This window comes from Bombina bombina, chromosome 12, assembly GCF_027579735.1.
Source record: "Bombina bombina isolate aBomBom1 chromosome 12, aBomBom1.pri, whole genome shotgun sequence".
Taxonomy (NCBI): domain Eukaryota; kingdom Metazoa; phylum Chordata; class Amphibia; order Anura; family Bombinatoridae; genus Bombina; species Bombina bombina.
The window spans coordinates 108,745,165-108,762,934 of record NC_069510.1 but is presented as its reverse complement, the minus strand read 5'-3'; the positions used below and the strand labels follow the sequence as shown (position 1 = coordinate 108,762,934).

Genomic DNA, 17,770 nt, shown 5'->3' with positions numbered 1-17,770 from the left:
TTCTCAAAATCATCTTGGAGAAAAGATAATATCCTGGGAATCCAGACTTTACTCCATGAGTAACCCTTGGATTCATAACAATAAGATATTTACACCATATCTTATGTTAAATTTTCCTAGAGACAGGCTTTTATGCCTGTATTAAGGTATCAATTACTGACTCGGAGAAGCCATGCTTTGATAACATCAAGCGTTCTGTCTCCAGGCAGTCCATCTCAGATTAGTTATATTTAGATGGTTGAAAAGACCCTGAGGTAGAGGGTCCTGTCTCAGAAGCAGAGACCGTGGTGGAAAGGATGACATGTCCACCAGATCTGCATACCAGGTCCTGCGTGGCCACGCAGGCACTGTCAAAAGCACCAAAGCACTCTCCTGCTTGATCTTGTGCAAACCCCTCCGGAGGGAATTCCCACTCCCCCGGATGAAAAGTCTGACTAATTAGAAAATCTGCCTCCCAGTTCTCAACACCTGGGATAGGGATAGCTTTTAGACAAGATTGAGTCTCTGTCCAGTGAATTATTTTAAGACTTCTAACATTGCTAGGGAACTTCTGTTCCCCCTTGATGGTTGATGTAAGCCACAGTCGTGATATTGTCCGACTGAAATATGATGTACCTCAGAGTTGCTAACTGAGGCCAAGTCTGAAAAGCATGGAATATCGCTCCCAGTTCCAGAATATTCATTAGAATGAGGGTCTCCTCCTGAGTCCACTATCCCTGAGCCTTCAGGGAGTTCCAGACTGTATCCCAACCTAAAAGGCTGGCATCTGTTGTAACAATTGTCCCATCTGACCTGCGGAAGATGGACCCGAGATAGTCACCAGAGAAGAGAATCTCTGGTTTCTTGGTCCGGATTTAACAGGAGAACAAATCTGTGTAATCCCCGTTCCTCTGGCTGAGCATGCATAGTTGCAGTGGTCTGAAATGTAGGCGTGCAAACGGTACTATGTCCCTTGCCGCTACCATTAAGCCGATTACATTCATGTACTGAGCCACCAAAGGGCGCGGATGGAATGAAGAACACGGCAGAAATTTAGAAACTTTGACAACCTGGACTCCGTCAGGTAAATTTTAATTTCTACAAAATCTATCAGAATCCCTAGGAGGGAAACCCTTGATATTGGGGATAGAGAACTCTTTCCTTGTTCACTTTCCACCCATGCGATCTCAGAAATGCCAGAACTACGTCCGTATGAGACTTGGCAACTTGGATGTTTGACGCCTGTATCAGGATGTCGTCTAAATAAGGGGCCACTTCTATGCCCCGCGGCCTAAGGACCGCCAAAGTGACCCCAGAACCTCCATAAAGATTCTAGGGGCTGTAGTTAACCCAAAGGAAAGAGCTACAAACTGGTAATGCCTGTCTAGAAAGGCAAACCTGAAAAACCGATGGTGATCTTTATGCATCGTAATGTGAGGATAAGCATCCTTCAAATCCATTGTAGTCCTCTATTGACTCTCCTGGATCATAGTTAAGATGGTACGAATAGTTTCCATCTTAAATGATAGAATTCTAAAGAATTTGTTTAAGATCTTTTAGATCCAAAATAGGTCTGAAGGTTTCCTTTCCTTGGGAACCACAAACCGATTTGAGGAAAACTGTGTCCCTGTTCCTCTATTGGAACTGAATGGGTCACGTACACAATGCAAGAATGTCTCTTTCTTTATCTGGTTTGCAGATAAATGTGAAAGGCAAAAACTCCCCTTTTTTGGGGGGGAAAGCTTTGAAATCCAGAAGATATCTCTGGGGTATAATTTCCAATGCCCAGGGATCCTGGGCATCTCTTGCCCACGCCTGGGCGAAGAATGAAGTCTGCCCCCTATAGGATCCGTTACCAGATAGGGGTCCATTCCTCATGCTGTTTTAGAGGCAGCAGCAGGCTCCTTGACCTGCTTATCTTTGTTCCAGGTCCGGTTGTCTCCAGACCGCCTTGGACTGAGCAAAAGTTCCCTCTTATTTTGCCTTAGAGGAAGTTGATGCCACACCTGCCTTGAATTTTCGAAAGGCACGAAAATTAGGCCTTTTTTGTCCCTTGATTTGGACCTGTCCTGAGGAAGGGCATGATCTTTTCCTCCAGTGATATAAGTAATAATCTCCTTCAAACTAGGCCTGAATAGGGTCTGCCCCTTGAAGGGAAGTTAAGTAGCTTATTTATTAAAGTCACGACAGCTGACCATGATATAAGCCATAGCGCTCTGCGCGCCAGTATAGTAAAAAACAGAATTCTTAGCCGTTAGTCTAGTCAAAGGAACAAAGGCATCAGAAAACAAAGGAATTGGCTAGCTTAAGTGCTCTAAGCTTGTCAAATATATTCATCCAATGGAGCCTGTAAAGCCTCATCAAGAGACTCAAACCAGAACGCCGCAGCAGCAGTGACAGGAGCTATGCGTGCAAGGGGCTGCAGGATAAAACCTTGTTGAATAAACATTTTTTTATCCATTGGATCTAAAAAAGCACAACAGTCCTCGCCAGAGGTAGTGGTACGCTTAGCTAGAGTAGAAACTCTTCTCTCCACCTTAGGAACTGTCTGCCATAAGTCCCGTGTGGTGGCAACTATTAGAAAACATTCTTCTAAAAAATAGGAGGGGAAGAGAACGGCACACCTGGTCTATCCCATTCCTTATGAAAAATTTTAGTAAACCTCTTTAGGTATTGGAAAAACATAAGTACACACCGGCACTGCATATTATTTATCCAGTCTACACAATTTCTCTGGCACTGCGATTGTACACATTCATTCAGAGCAGCTAAAGCCTCCCTGAGCAACAAGTGGAGGTTCTCAAGCATAAATTTTAAATGTAGAAATATCAGAATCAGGTTAAATCATCTTCCCTGAGTCACAAATATCACCCACAGACTAAGCATATTGTGAGGTAGTATCAGATATGGTTCTTAAAGCGTCTGTATGCTCTGTATCTACCCCCAGAGCTGTTTTGCTTTCCTTTAATTTCAGGTAGTCTGACTAATACTGCTGCCAGTGTATTATACACAACCTTTGCCATGTCTTGTAAAATAAACGCTATGGGCGCCATTGATATACTTGGCGCCATTTGAGCGTGAGTCCCTGGAGCGGGAGTCAAAGGGTCTGACACGTGGGGAGAGTTAGTCGGCATAACTTCCCCCTCGACAGAATCCTCTGGTGATAATGTTTTTAAATACAAAAAATGATCTTTATTGTTTAACATGAAATCAGTACATCTGGTACACATTCTAAAATGGGGTTCCACCATGGCTTTAAACATAATAAACACAGAGCCTCCTCTATGTTAGACATGTTAGAACTAATAAAGAGACTAGTAAGCTTGGAAAACACTTTAAATCAAGTTAACAAGCAAATATAACAAACGTTACTGTGCCTTTAAGAGAAACAAATTTTGTAAAAATTTGAAAAACAGTGAAAAAAGGCAGTAAATCAAACGAATTTTTTACAGTACATGTAATAAGTTAACAGAGCATTGCACCCACTTGCAAATGGATGATTAACCCCTTAATGCAAAAAACAGATAAAAAAAAAAAAAAACGACATTTTTTTAAACAGACACAACAAAACTGCCACAGCTGAGCTGTGGATTACCTTCCCTATAACTGTTTCTGCAAAATTTAAGCCAGCCATGTGGAAAAATTAGGCCCCAATAAGTTTTATCACCAAACATATGTTAAAAAACGATTAAACATGCCAGCAAACGTTTTAAAACACATTCTTCTAAGAGTATGTATGTCTATTAATAAGCCTGATCCAGTCGCTATCACTGCATTTAAGGCTTTACTTACATTACTTCGGTATCAGCAGTATTTTCTTAGTCAATTCCATTCCTTAGAAAAATATATTACTGCACATACCTTAGCATATATCTCTATCAATCAGCCTGGTACCAGTCGCTTTCACTGCATTTAAAGGCTGTACTTACATTACTTCGGTATCAGCAGTATTTTCTTAGTCAATTCCATTCCTTAGAAAAATATTTTACTGCACATACCTTATTTGCAGGAAAACCTGCACGCCATTCCCCCTCTGAAGTACCTCACTCCTCAGAATGTGTGAGAACAGCAACTGGATCTTAGTTACGTCTGCTAAGATCATAGAAAAAACGCAGGCAGATTCTTCTTCCAAATACTGCCTGAGATAAACAGCACACTCCGGTGCCATTTAAAAATAACAAACTTTTGATTGAAGAAATAAACTAAGTATAAAAAAACCACAGACTCTCACGACCTCCTATCTATGTTGAGACTTGCAAGAGAATGACTGGTAATGGCAGTTAGGGGAGGAGCTATATAGCAGCTTTGCTGTGGGTGGACTCTTGCAGCTTCCTGTTGGGAAGGAGAATATATCCCATAAGTAATGGATGATCCGTGGACTGGATACACTTAACAAGAGAAAATTTGATTTCCAATAATATTGTAAACTGTACTGGCAACTGCAATAATAATTATATTTGTATAACTTGACACATTAAAGGGACACTAAAGTCAAAATTAAATTTTCACGATGCAGATAGAGCATGACATTTTAAACAACTGTCCAATACACTTCCGTTATCTAAATGTGCACAATCCTTTTATATGCACACTTTCTGAGGCACCAGCTCCTACTGATCATGTGCAAGAGTACACAGTATATACACCATGTGTTTTGAGATTGGCTGATGGCAGTCACAAGATACAGGGGGAGGGAAAATTGAATTAACTTTGAAATTTGACGCCAAAAACATTTACTACTCATTTGAAATTCAATGTACTATTGCATTGTCTTTTTATTATGTATTTGTCAATTATGCAATTTTATTGTATTTAAAGGGACAGTCTAGTATAAATTATACTTTCATTTAATTTCATTTCATTTCATAGGACTTTTAATTTTAATCAACTTTTCAATTTACTTCTTTTATCAAATGTGCTTTGTTCTAACAATATTCTATGTTGAAGAGATACTTAGATAGGCATCTGGAGCACTATATAGCAGGAAATGCCATCTTGTGCTCTTGCTAATGGATAACATTCTTGCAAAACTGCTGCCATATAGTGCTCCAGAAATGAGCCAGCTCCTCAGCTTACGTCCCTGCTTTTCAACAAAGGATACCAAGAGAATGAAGAGAAATTAATAATAGAAGTAAATTAGAAAGGTGTTTAAATTTGTATGCTCTATCTGAATCATGAAAGAAAAAATACATAAAAATATTCCGTTAATGGCCCTTTAATTTTAAGTGTTTGTGAGCAGATCCTTCTGAGAACCCGTGGGTAATGCACAATATATACCATAAGGACATAAGTATACATAATGTTTTGCTATTCTCAGACCCAGCATATCTTCTATGATCTCACGTGAGGAAGAAGTCCGCTTTGCTCTTGGAATTGCTAATGAACTGTAGATAGCAGCTGCAAGATGCCAACGAACGCTGGTAACTCTCCTCAGACAACCCCAGAGAATGGCGAAATTGAGAGAAAACAGGGCCCGCGTAGGTCCTCATCACGAATCCCTGATGGAGACAACAAAACGGGAATGAAAAACGACTCTGGGACAGGGAATACCTGCAAAAAGGTGACAAGGGGATGTTATGAACAAAATACGCGTGAGGAAGCTTACCTCGTGAGCTTGTGTCAGTTTCGCTCTGTAATCATCATCTGTGAGCGAGGCCTGGGGAAGAAGACAAAGCATATTATGACACAGGAATTTCCAAGAGACAGCTGAAGACTGCCGAGACATACAGAGAGTGAGAAGCTAATGTATTTACCCAAAATGCGCGTCTATATGGGACTAGTCGTGCGTATTTTCATGCTTATTCAACAAAAATTCCAACAAAAACTATGACTTAGGATTCATACAAATGGACACGTAGGAGCTTGATGGCCCGTGTTTCTAGCGAGTCTTCAGACTCGCCAGAAACAGCAGTTATGAAGCAGCGGTCACAAAGACCGCTGCTCCATAACCTGTACGCCTGCTCTGAGCAGGCGGACAGACATCGCCGGAAATCAACCCGATCGAGTACGATCGGGTTGATTGACACCCCCTGCTGGCGGCCCATTGGCGGCGTACTGCTCTCCGTATTCAGAGAGGTCTGGCGGACCTGATCCGCACTGTCGGATCAGGTCCGCCAGACCTTGTTAAATAGAGGCCGTAATCTTATCAGAAAATCCAGCGCTACACATGAAAGAAACAAGTAAAAGTTTGTGTATTTGCACCAACGCCATACAAATGCTTGTATCTCTGCGCATAACCAACTTGTAAGTTAGTTATTTTATTTATTAAAAAAAAAATTTTATAGGAAAAATAATACTTTACATATTTAAAAATTGGTGAAATGGCTCCCATTAAAGGGACATTAAAGGGACACTGAATCCAAATTTTTTTCTTTCGTGATTCAGATACAGCATGTAATTATAAGCAACTTTCTAATTTACTCCTATTATCAATTTTTCTTCGTTCTCTAGCTTTCTTTATTTGAAAAAGAAGGCATCTAAGCTATTTTTTTGGTTCAGAACCATGGAAAACACTTGTTCATTGGTGGATGAATTTATCCACCAATCAGAAAGAACAACATAGTGTGTTCACCAAAAATGGGCCGGCATCTAAACTTACATTCTTGCATTTCAAATAAAGCTACCAAGAGAATGAAGAAAATTTGATAATAGGAGTAAATTAGAAAGTTGCTTAAAATTGCATTCTCTATCTGAATCATGAAAGAAAAAATTTGGGTTCAGTGTCCCTTTAAACACCTCAAGATATTAATATAAATTGTTTAATTACATGTAGTAACAACAACTTTGCAATATATTTGATTTATTTAGTTCTCCTTTCCTGTAATTTAATTCTGTATATTGTGGGCTTTCCAATTCATGTTAACAATGAAAGTACACACACAGCTGTATACCACACAGTCATTGGTTACACACTCTAGTAAGCCATTTATAACCATTACTAATTGGCCTCAGCAGAAAACGAAACCTAAGTTACAATATGGCGGCGCCCACTGCTTTATATTCATTAACTTTACTCTTAGTTTTCAATAGTTAAACAACTAATATAATTTTTAAAAATACATGTACAAATTATTCTCAGGTTAATCTTTGCTCTGAAAATTGAATCCAATCAGCAAGCGCAACCCAGGTGCTGAACCAAAAATGGGCCTTCTCCTTAGCTTAGATTCCTGCTTTTTCAAATAAAGATAGCAAGAGAAAGAAGAAAAAAATGATAACAGGAGTAAATTAGAAAGTTGCTTAAACTAGCATGCTCTATCTGAATCATTAAAGAACAAATTAGGGTTTAGTATCTCTTTAAATGTCCCGTTGTAGCAGAACTTCTAAAGATTTGGTGCCATAAAAAACGTATTTTTTTAGCACGTACCTTTGTCTTTTTGCCTCATTACTTACAACGGGATTTGTCAGCAAGCAGCTGAAAAAAAAACCTATGGCACCACCAAGGGAAGGATCTTCATTTTTATATAACGTAGATATATTTTAATCATTAATGGGCTGCTTGGTGCTCCGTATTTAACTACTGAAATGTACAAATCATTACAATCACTGACTAAAGAGAATACAGGTGGCCCTCGTTTTACAACGGTTCAATTTACACCGTTTCAGAATAACAACCTTTTTTTCCAGTTATGTGACTGCTATTGAAAAGTATTGAGAATCAGTGCATTTATTAAAATAGCCAGTAGGTGGAGCTGTCCGCTTGTGTTGCAGCAAAGCCAAGGAAGCTGAAATTAAACAGTTTAACCAGACCTGAGCTATCGAGCAGATTTCAAAGGAACAAGATCTTCCTGTCTATAAATCAGTCCAGATTGGAATGCATAGAAAGAACTGTTTGCAGAAAAATGCAAGTGAAGTCTGAGTTGTGTGATTATTTTATTAGGTTTATAATGCTGTTTAGCATTTAAAGTCTTCATTTCAAAGCTTTAAAAATAATGTATCAGGTCTGCCTATACTTTGATTTTGAATATGGCTGAAAAGATATTACTGGTAAAGATGTAGCTTGCGGGACAAATAGGTGTAAAAAAATATAAAATCTTCAAATGTATTAAAGGGACATTCAAGTCAAAGTAAACTTTTAGGATTCAGGAAGAGCAGCAATTTTAAGACACTTTCCAATTTACTTCTATTATCAAATTTTGCACAATTTTGTTATATTCATACATTCTGGGGAACAAGATTCTACTGAGCATGTGCACAAGCTCACAAGGTATACGTATACTAGTCTGTGATTGGCTGATGTCTGTCACATGATACAGGGGGCCGGAAAATGAGAGAAAAAATGAATTTGTCAGAAATCTACTACTTATTTGAAATGCAGAGTAGACGATAAATCATTGTCTTTTTATTATGTACTTGTTAATTATGCAATTCTACTTAATTTAGTGGTCCTTTAAAGGGACATTAAAATCAGAAAACTTTAAAGAGAGTAAGAGAAAGAAAGACAGAGTGACAGCAAAAATTGGAGTTGTACCCACCTTGGCATCGCTGCGGATGGCATCCTGAACGGCCTCTCTCAGGCCCTCCTTCAGATCTAGAGTAAGGGGGTAAAACTCATGTTCCTTGTCAATCTCAAAGAGACCTAGGAGCTTCCATCGTTGGCGCAGTCTCCAGAATAGGCGACGCGGCCTGCTGCTGGCACCAGACTCTCCCTGGCAGAGAGAAGCATAATGAGGTATGGCAGGACAGCACAAATAGGGATATTGCCTGATAATCTCTACCGGAAGAAACTGACAAAGGCTGGCGTATGGTTATATTTGTGTTAACATATTTAGTAGCACAGAATAAATGATCATGGGGGTAAACATTACACATATAAAGGATTTCAATCTAAATATTAGAAATGGCAATACTAAATGATACAGGAGGTGGAGAGCCCTGCTCTAAAAAGCTTGCAATCTAACTGCCAGGGCGTTGCTTTAAAGCTAAAATAGGGTACAGGAATGTAGAGATACAACTGAGTGGTCCCTACCATAGAGCACAGGATGCTGATACTGATGTTAATGTAGAGATACAAAGAGCCAGGGACAGATCTGCAGAGTCAGAGCATTTACAGTAGGGTGTGAGCAGTGTGCCAAGAAAAACACATGGCTTGGAACCCAGAGAATGATACAGAGATAGCGAGAGCATGAGAGAGACAAGGGATGGACACAGAATCCTGAGACATCATCAGAGATATGGAATTCTGAGACATCATCAGAGATATGGAATTCTGAGACATCATCAGAGATATGGAATTCTGAGACATCATCAGAGATATGGAATTCTGAGACATCATCAGAGACATGGAATTCTGAGACCATCTGAAAGTCAGCACAAGGGAGAGAGGATGGGGTGAAAAAGAGAAGAGAGAGGGTGTATAGGGGACAACAGACTAGCGGAGAGAGACAGAGAATAAAGCACAAGCAAGGAAGAAAGAACAAGCATCCAGGGAAGGAACTATATTTTGGTACAAGATGCAGAGCACAAAGGAATGTACAAGGTTAGAGTAGCAGAAACAGAAAGTAGCTGGGTGCTGAGTTTACATCTGGGCAGAGAGAGAGGATGGCACGGAGAGTAAGACAGAGAAAACTGGGCAGAAAAAAAAGGATATATGGAAGAAGTGACAGAGACAGATGATAGGAATTGAATGGGATTAGACTATCATTAATGGCATACACAGGATCTAGAAGCAGTTTAGGCACAGGGTCCGGCCTGTGCTCACCTCCATACTAGGATCACTGGCATTCTGGGTCCCTTCTTCCATCTCTTCCCGGGCAGCTGTTGTGTGCCCACTCTCCCCAGGAGATCCCATTGGTCACTGGCTTCCGGCCTCTCCCTGTGGTATTAACTCATCTATCCAGCAGCCAGACGTCTTCTCACCCATGTCCATCTCTTTATAGCTCTTAACCCCATGATGCATTTTAGCACTGCCCATTCATGGTTCTCCTTCTCTTAGATCATTGTTCCCCCATGATCTGTTTTTCTCAGTCACAACATAACTTCACTATTTCCTTGCTGTCACTCCTCACAATCCCTCTCTCATCCCTGTCACACTATCTATATACTCCTATCCCTCCTGTGACATCTCTCACACAAACCCCTCACTGCATGCTTTCTCTTTCGTCCAGATTACACCCTCCCAGACTGACAGGTCATCCCTCTGGCCAGGCATGTTCCATGTGTACCACTGAGGGGGGACATTAGCAGTTGGGCCTCTCCCCCTGCTCCAGGCAGAATATGGGATCTTCTCATTTACAGACTATTACAACACGAGCAGGGGTTCTTACCTCCTGCAGTATATGAATAAATCTCACCAAGTCCCCCCCCCCCCCATTTGTGTAATGGGGTGTTCTGTAGGATCACTGCAGCTTGAGGTTAAGAAAACAGGACTTTCCCACAGATGATACAATAGGGATATCCCCATAAAGAGGTCTATTCTTGCTGTCTGGCTGCAAAACCAGATAAACAAACCACATGAAACAGCCAGAAACACTGTAACAAAGTGGAGTATGCTTATCTCGGCTTGTATTTCATATCTTTGTTTTTAAATAAATATGTACAGTTCTACTAATTTTAATGCAATTTTTTGGAATTTACACAACTTTATCTAAATGCTCAATTTAGAAGCAATTTGTTTAGTATAACACAGGGCACATAACTGTATAATCTGTCCACAATAAATAGCTGATTCATCATAAAAATGGAAAATTATACTGTCATGGGTATGAAAAAGCACTATTAAAATGAGTTCTTTTATTTAGTTTAAGTTACATAAAAAAAAAAACCAACACAACAGAAAATGCTTGTAGACAACTAGTCCCTAGGGACAGAATGCTCACTAGGTAATATACAGTGAGGGAAAAAAAATTTTGATCCCCTGCTGATTTTGTACGTTTGCCACTGACAAAGAAATGATCAGTCTATAATTTTAATGGTAGGTTTATTTGAACAGTGAGAGACAGAATAACAACAAAGAAATCCAGAAAAACGCATTTCAAAAAAGTTATACATTGATTTGCATTTTAATGAGTGAAATAAGTATGTGATCCCTATCAATCAGCAAGATTTCTGGCTCCCAGGTGTCTTTTTATACAGGTAACAAGCTGAGATTAGGAGCACTCTCTTAAAGGGAGTGCTCCTAATCTCAGCTTGTTACCTGTATAAAAAGACACCTGTCCACAGAAGCAATCAATCAGATTCCAAAACCTCCACTATGGCCAAGACCAAAGAGCTGTCCAAGGATGCCAGGGACAAGACCTACACAAGGCTGGAATGGGCTACAAGACCATCGCCAAGCAGCTTGGTGAGAAGGTGGCAACAGTTGGTGCGATTATTTGCAAATGGAAGAAACACAAAATAACTGTCAATCTCCCTCGGTCTGGGGCTCCATGCAAGATCTCACCTAGTGGAGTTTCATTGAACATGAGAACGTTAAGGAATCAGCCCACAGAAGGATCTTGTCAATGATCTCAAGGCAGCAGGGACCATAGTAAGCGAGAAAATAATTGGTAACACTACGCCGTGAAGGACTGAAATCCTGCAGCGCCCGCAAGGTCCCCTTGCTCAAGAAAGCACATGTACAGGCCCGTCTGAAGTTCGCCAATGAACAGCTGCATGATTCAGAGGAGAACTGGGTGAAAGTGTTCTGGTCAGATGAGATCAAAATAGAGTTCTTTGGCATCAACTCAACTCGCCGTGTTTGGAGTAGGAGGTATGCTGCTTATGACCCCAAGAACACCATCCCCACCGTCAAACATAGAGGTGGAAATATTATGCTTTGGGGGTGTTTTTCTGCTAGGGGGACAGGACAACTTAACCTCATCAAAGGGACGATTGACGGGCCATGTACCGTCAAATCTTGGGTGAGGACCTCCTTCCCCCACAGCCAGGGCATTGAAAATGGGTCGTGGTGGGTATTCCAGCATGACAATGACCCAAAACACAAAGCCAAGGCAACAATGCAGTGGCTCAAGAAGAAGCACATTAAGGTCCTGGAGTGGCCTAGTCAGTCTCCAGACCTTAATTCCATAGAAAATCTGTGGAGAGAGCTAAATGTTCGAGTTTCCAAACATCAGCCTTGAAACCTTAATGACTTAGAGAGGATCTGCAAAGAGGAGTGGGACAAAATCCCTCCTGAGATGTGTGCAAACCTGGTGGCCAACTACAAGTAAAGTCTGACCTCTGTGATTGCCAACAAGGGTTTTGCCACCAAGTAATAAGTCATGTTTTGCAAAGGGGTCAAATAATTATTTCACTCATTAAAGTGCAAATCAATTTATAACTTTTTTTAAATACATTCTTCTGGATTTTTTGTTGTTATTCTGTCTCTCACTGTTCAAATAAACCTACCATTAAAATTATAGGCTGATCATTTCTTCGTCAGTGGGTAAACTTACAAAATAAGCAGGGGATCAAATATTTTTTTCCTTCACTGTAGACAAGACCAACAATTGTACTGATGGTCAATGACATGTCTCTTAAGCACAGGTGTGATATATATATATATATATATATATATACACACATACATACATACACAAAACACGAAATGGGACAGCACTCTCAGGCCGGACCGGGTACACATCCCATGACCCTGCAACATGCACAGCCCTGGGTGCAAAAACAGCACTCTCAGGAAGCTGCACCGTCCACAGAGCCACAGGCAGTTAACCCCAGACAGGTTTGGGTGCACATCCCAAAGGGGTAAATTACAAAAAATATATAAGATAATTTTTTAAAAATAAATAAATATAAATATATATATATATATACACACACACACACACATATGTAAAAAAAAACTTGCAGCTTGCAAACTGTTGCGCCCTGCAAAGTAAACAAACTATTCAAGTAGAATAGAACATCCAATAATTGTAATGGGAAAAAAAAAGAAGGAAGTGATCTTTAAATCTTAAAGGAACATGCTAGAGCAAGCAATTTTAAACAACTTTTCAATTTACTTCTATTATAAAATATTCTTTATTTTCTTGTATCCCTTGTTGAGAAGCAGGAAGGCAAGTTCAGGAGTGTGCACGTGTCTGCAGAACTATATGGCAGCAGTTTTGCAACAATGTTATACATTAGCAAGAGCACTAGATGGCAGCACTTTTATAACAATGTTATACATTAGCAAGAGCACTAGATGGCAGCACTTTTATAACAATGTTATACATTAGCAAGAGCACTAGATGGCAGCACTTTTATAACAATGTTATACATTAGCAAGAGCGCTAGATGGCAGCACTTTTATAACAATGTTATACATTAGCAAGAGCGCTAGATGGCAGCACTTTTATAACAATGTTATACATTAGCAAGAGTGCTAGATGGCAGCACTTTTATAACAATGTTATACATTAGCAAGAACGCTAGATGGCAGCACTTTTATAACAATGTTATACATTAGCAAGAGCGCTAGATGGCAGCACTTTTATAACAATGTTATACATTAGCAAGAGCGCTAGATGGCAGCCCTTTTATAACAATGTTATACATTAGCAAGAGCGCTAGATGGCAGCCCTTTTATAACAATGTTATACATTAGCAAGAGCGCTAGATGGCAGCCCTTTTATAACAATGTTATACATTAGCAAGAGCGCTAGATGGCAGCCCTTTTATAACAATGTTATACATTAGCAAGAGCGCTAGATGGCAGCCCTTTTATAACAATGTTATACATTAGCAAGAGCGCTAGATGGCAGCCCTTTTATAACAATGTTATACATTAGCAAGAGCGCTAGATGGCAGCCCTTTTATAACAATGTTATACATTAGCAAGAGCGCTAGATGGCAGCACTTTTATAACAATGTTATACATTAGCAAGAGCGCTAGATGGCAGCACTTTTATAACAATGTTATACATTAGCAAGAGCACTAGATGGCAGCACTTTTATAACAATGTTATACATTAACAAGAGCACTAGATGGCAGCACTTTTATAACAATGTTATACATTAGCAAGAGCACTAGATGGCAGCCCTTTTATAACAATGTTATACATTAGCAAGAGCGCTAGATGGCAGCCCTTTTATAACAATGTTATACATTAGCAAGAGCACTAGATGGCAGCACTTTTATAACAATGTTATACATTAGCAAGAGCACTAGATGGCAGCAGCTTTATAATAATGTTATACATTAGCAAGAGCACTAGATGGCAGCATATTTATAACAATGTTATACATTAGCAGGAGCGCTAGATGGCAGCACTTATAACAATGTTATACATTAGCAAGAGCACTAGATGGCAGCACTTTTATAACAATGTTATACATTAGCAAGAGCACTAGATGGCAGCAGCTTTATAATAATGTTATACATTAGCAAGAGCACTAGATGGCAGCAGCTTTATAACAATGTTATACATTAGCAAGAGCACTAGATGGCAGCAGCTTTATAACAATGTTATACATTAGCAAGAGCACTAGATGGCAGCACTTTTATAACAATGTTATACATTAGCAAGAGCACTAGATGGCAGCACTTTTATAACAATGTTATACATTAGCAGGAGCACTAGATGGCAGCACTTTTATAACAATGGTATACATTAGCAAGAGCACTAGATGGCAGCACTTTTATAACAATGTTATACATTAGCAAGAGCACTAGATGGCAGCACTTTTATAACAATGTTATACATTAGCAAGAGCACTAGATGGCAGCACTTTTATAACAATGTTATACATTAGCAAGAGCACTAGATGGCAGCACTTTTATAACAATGTTATACATTAGCAAGAGCACTAGATGGCGGCACTTTTATAACAATGTTATACATTAGCAAGAGCACTAGATGGCAGCACTTTTATAACAATGTTATACATTAGCAAGAGCACTAGATGGCAGCACTTTTATAACAATGTTATACATTAGCAAGAGCACTAGATGGCAGCACTTTTATAACAATGTTATACATTAGGAAGAGCACTAGATGGCAGCACTATTTCTTGTCATGTAGTGATGCCGACATGTGCACGCTACCTATCTATATATCTGTTCATCCAAGAATAACATGAGAATGAAGCAAATTTGATAATAGAAGTAAATAGGAATTTTTTTGAAAATTGTATTCTCTATCAGAATCATGAAAGTAAAATGTTTGGGTTTTATGTCCCTTTAATTTCACATTTCACTGTTAAAGGGACATGAAACCCAAGTTTTTCTTTCATGATACAGACAGAATATACAATTTTAAATAACTTTCTAATTTACTTCTTTTATCAAATTTGCTTCATTCTCTTGGTATGTTTTGCTGAAGGAGCAGCAATGCACTACTAGGAGCTAGCCACTGATTGGTGGCTGCATATAAAACCCTCTTGTCATTGGCTGACCTGATGTGTTCAGTCAGTAGCTAGTTCCCAATAATGCATTGCTGCTCCTTCAACAAAGGTTACCAAGAGAATTCAGTAAATTAGATAATAGAATTAAAAGCGAGTTATTTTAAAGGGACATTAAACTCTAAATAAATAATTTCTTGACTTATGTATTTTTGAGCAAAGATTAGCCTGAGAATAATGTGTACATATATTTCTTAAAATTATACAGGTTGTTTAAAAAAAAAAAAAAAAAAGGATGATAATCATAAAAGCAGTGGGCACCGCCATATTGTAACTTAGGTTACTTTTCTGCTGAGGCCAATTAAGAATGGTTATAAATGGATTACTAGAGTGTGTAACCAATGACTGTGTAGAATATAGCTGTGTCTGCACTTTCATGTTTAAAGGGACAGTACACTGTAAAATTGTTTTTGCCTTAATGTATTTTCAACGATTGTTATACCAGCTGCAGAGTATAAAATGTATGAGAAATTGCATTTCCGGTTTATTTGTGTATATGAAATAGCTGGTTGTGTGCTTTTAAGCCACAGCCTATTACAATGGGTTGAGTTTTAGGTAATACCATATATCATTATGTTAACACTTTGTGTACACAGACTTGCTTCCTTATCTTATATTTGTCTGGAAAACTAAAGCTCAATACTTAGAGAGAACAATGGAAAAGTATCATTGTATTACTTAAACTATCCTGCACCCCACTGAGTGTGTCATTTCTTCTGCTGGCTGTGTTTACAAAGTCTGTCAATAGCATATACTCCAGTATCAAAACTTTTAGTATAGGTTGAGATACCACAGGCTAAATCAGCTATTTCAAATGCCAAAATAGGGGTAAAGGAGCTACTTGTAAACAATTTTATACACTACAACAGGTAAAATGGATCATTGGGAACAATTTAAAGGGGAGACAATTGTTGGGTGAACTGTCCCTTTAACACGAAGTGGAAATATTTATTATTAAATTACGGTAAAGGAGAACAATATCCCTTTAAAATTGTATGCTCTATCTAAATCCTGACTCTTTTATTAAAGTGAATGTAAATTTTGATGCTAAAGTGCCCGGTTTTTAAAAATCCGATTAAAAACAGGGGCACTTTAATTCATCAAAATTTACATTTCACTCCTGTTGTGAAAAAAAACTTACATTTTAATCTTGACAGCAGCTCCAGCTTCCTCTGATCGTCGCAAACCATTTCTGATATCAGAAATGATGGATAGGTCATCCTCCAATAACGGCTTCCCCCCCCCCCCGGGGGAATCAGTGTCTGATTCAACGCTGTGATTGGAGGAAGCCGGATTCCTCATTTTAGACCCTGGAAGAGGCTTTGCAACAGGTGGAGGAAGAGATGCAGTGGCTGTCAAGATTAAAAGGTACGTTTTTTTTTTTCACAACAGGAGTGAAATGTAAATTTTGATGAATTAAGTTATGTGTAGTTAAAAAAAAAACTATATATAATATACTGGCATTAGTAATTCTGTCCCATTTTTCCTCTAATTTACCTCTGAAAAATGTTGGTTTATTAAAATGATACTAAGTTTCTATAAAGTAATGGGAGCCCCCATGTTTGAATATAAATGTTCCTGCTATCTCACTCTCCTGCTGAGGACAATTAAGGATAGATATAAAACAGGCAATAAAAGAGACTGTCCAAACAAGGCTGCGTAGAACATAAGATTATCTAACAGGGTTTTTCCACACAGCCTGTATTTTATTGCCCGATATACTGTATATCTGTCCCTATTTGTTTTCAGCAGACAAGATAAATAGAAAACTAGATCAAATATTGTGGCCCCCATTACTTTTGCATTTAGGTGTTGTTTTTTTAGAAACGAATGCCGAACATGGCTGTCGTCAGCAACATTCACCTCTTTTTGGAGCCAGATTATTTTTTTCTTGTGAAAATGCAACAGGCAAACAATTTGGATTTGCACAGATCTTAGGGCTAGATTTATCAAAGCTGAGGCGTACAGGGGCACATATACGCGCCCCTGTACGCCTCAGCTCGCCTTTGGCGGGGCGAAATTACCCGCAGGTAATCAACACTGCACACGAGCGCAATTTTGCGCTCGCGTGCAATCCCGCCCCTGCCCGCGCACAGCCAATCACGCGCGGGCAGGAGCTGTCAATCTCCTCGGTCATACTCGACCGAGGAGATTGAATGTCGCCACCTTAGAAGTGGCGAAAAGCTTAGGGAAGCAACGGTCTGGTGACCGCTGCTTGATAAATCACGGCGAGCAAGTTCTTGTGAGCCGTAGGAGCTTGATAAATCGAGCCCTTAGTGTTTTGCACTTTCACAAGAAGAAGAAATCCGGCTCCGTAAAGAGCCCAATGCTGCTTGCGGCGGCAGCCATGTTTGGCATTCATTGCTAAAAAAAACATCTGAAGGCACCTATCTAATATAAACTAGAGTACTTTATAGAGAACAAATCCTTACACTTATATTGTCATTATTTAAACAGCTAAAATAATTGTAAGAAA

The 17,770-nt window shown here is 39.3% G+C and overlaps 1 protein-coding gene and 1 long non-coding RNA gene across 2 annotated transcripts in view; one reads left to right on the top strand and one right to left on the bottom strand.

The window, feature by feature from the left end:
• Positions 1-10,704, bottom strand: part of PIP5KL1 (phosphatidylinositol-4-phosphate 5-kinase like 1) — a 33,974-nt gene extending 23,270 nt beyond the window's left edge. The window contains 4 exon segments of the mRNA XM_053695624.1: positions 5,323-5,477; positions 5,585-5,635; positions 8,451-8,624; positions 9,677-10,704. Of these exon segments, the coding sequence (XP_053551599.1) occupies positions 5,323-5,477; positions 5,585-5,635; positions 8,451-8,624; positions 9,677-9,766 (470 nt within the window). The 5' untranslated portion in view covers positions 9,767-10,704.
• Positions 10,705-16,509: 5,805 nt separating this feature from the next.
• Positions 16,510-17,770, top strand: part of LOC128642808 (uncharacterized) — a 25,702-nt gene continuing 24,441 nt past the window's right edge. The window contains exon 1 of the long non-coding RNA XR_008399714.1: positions 16,510-16,662. This is a non-coding gene — a long non-coding RNA (uncharacterized LOC128642808). The remainder of the gene's footprint in view (positions 16,663-17,770) is intronic.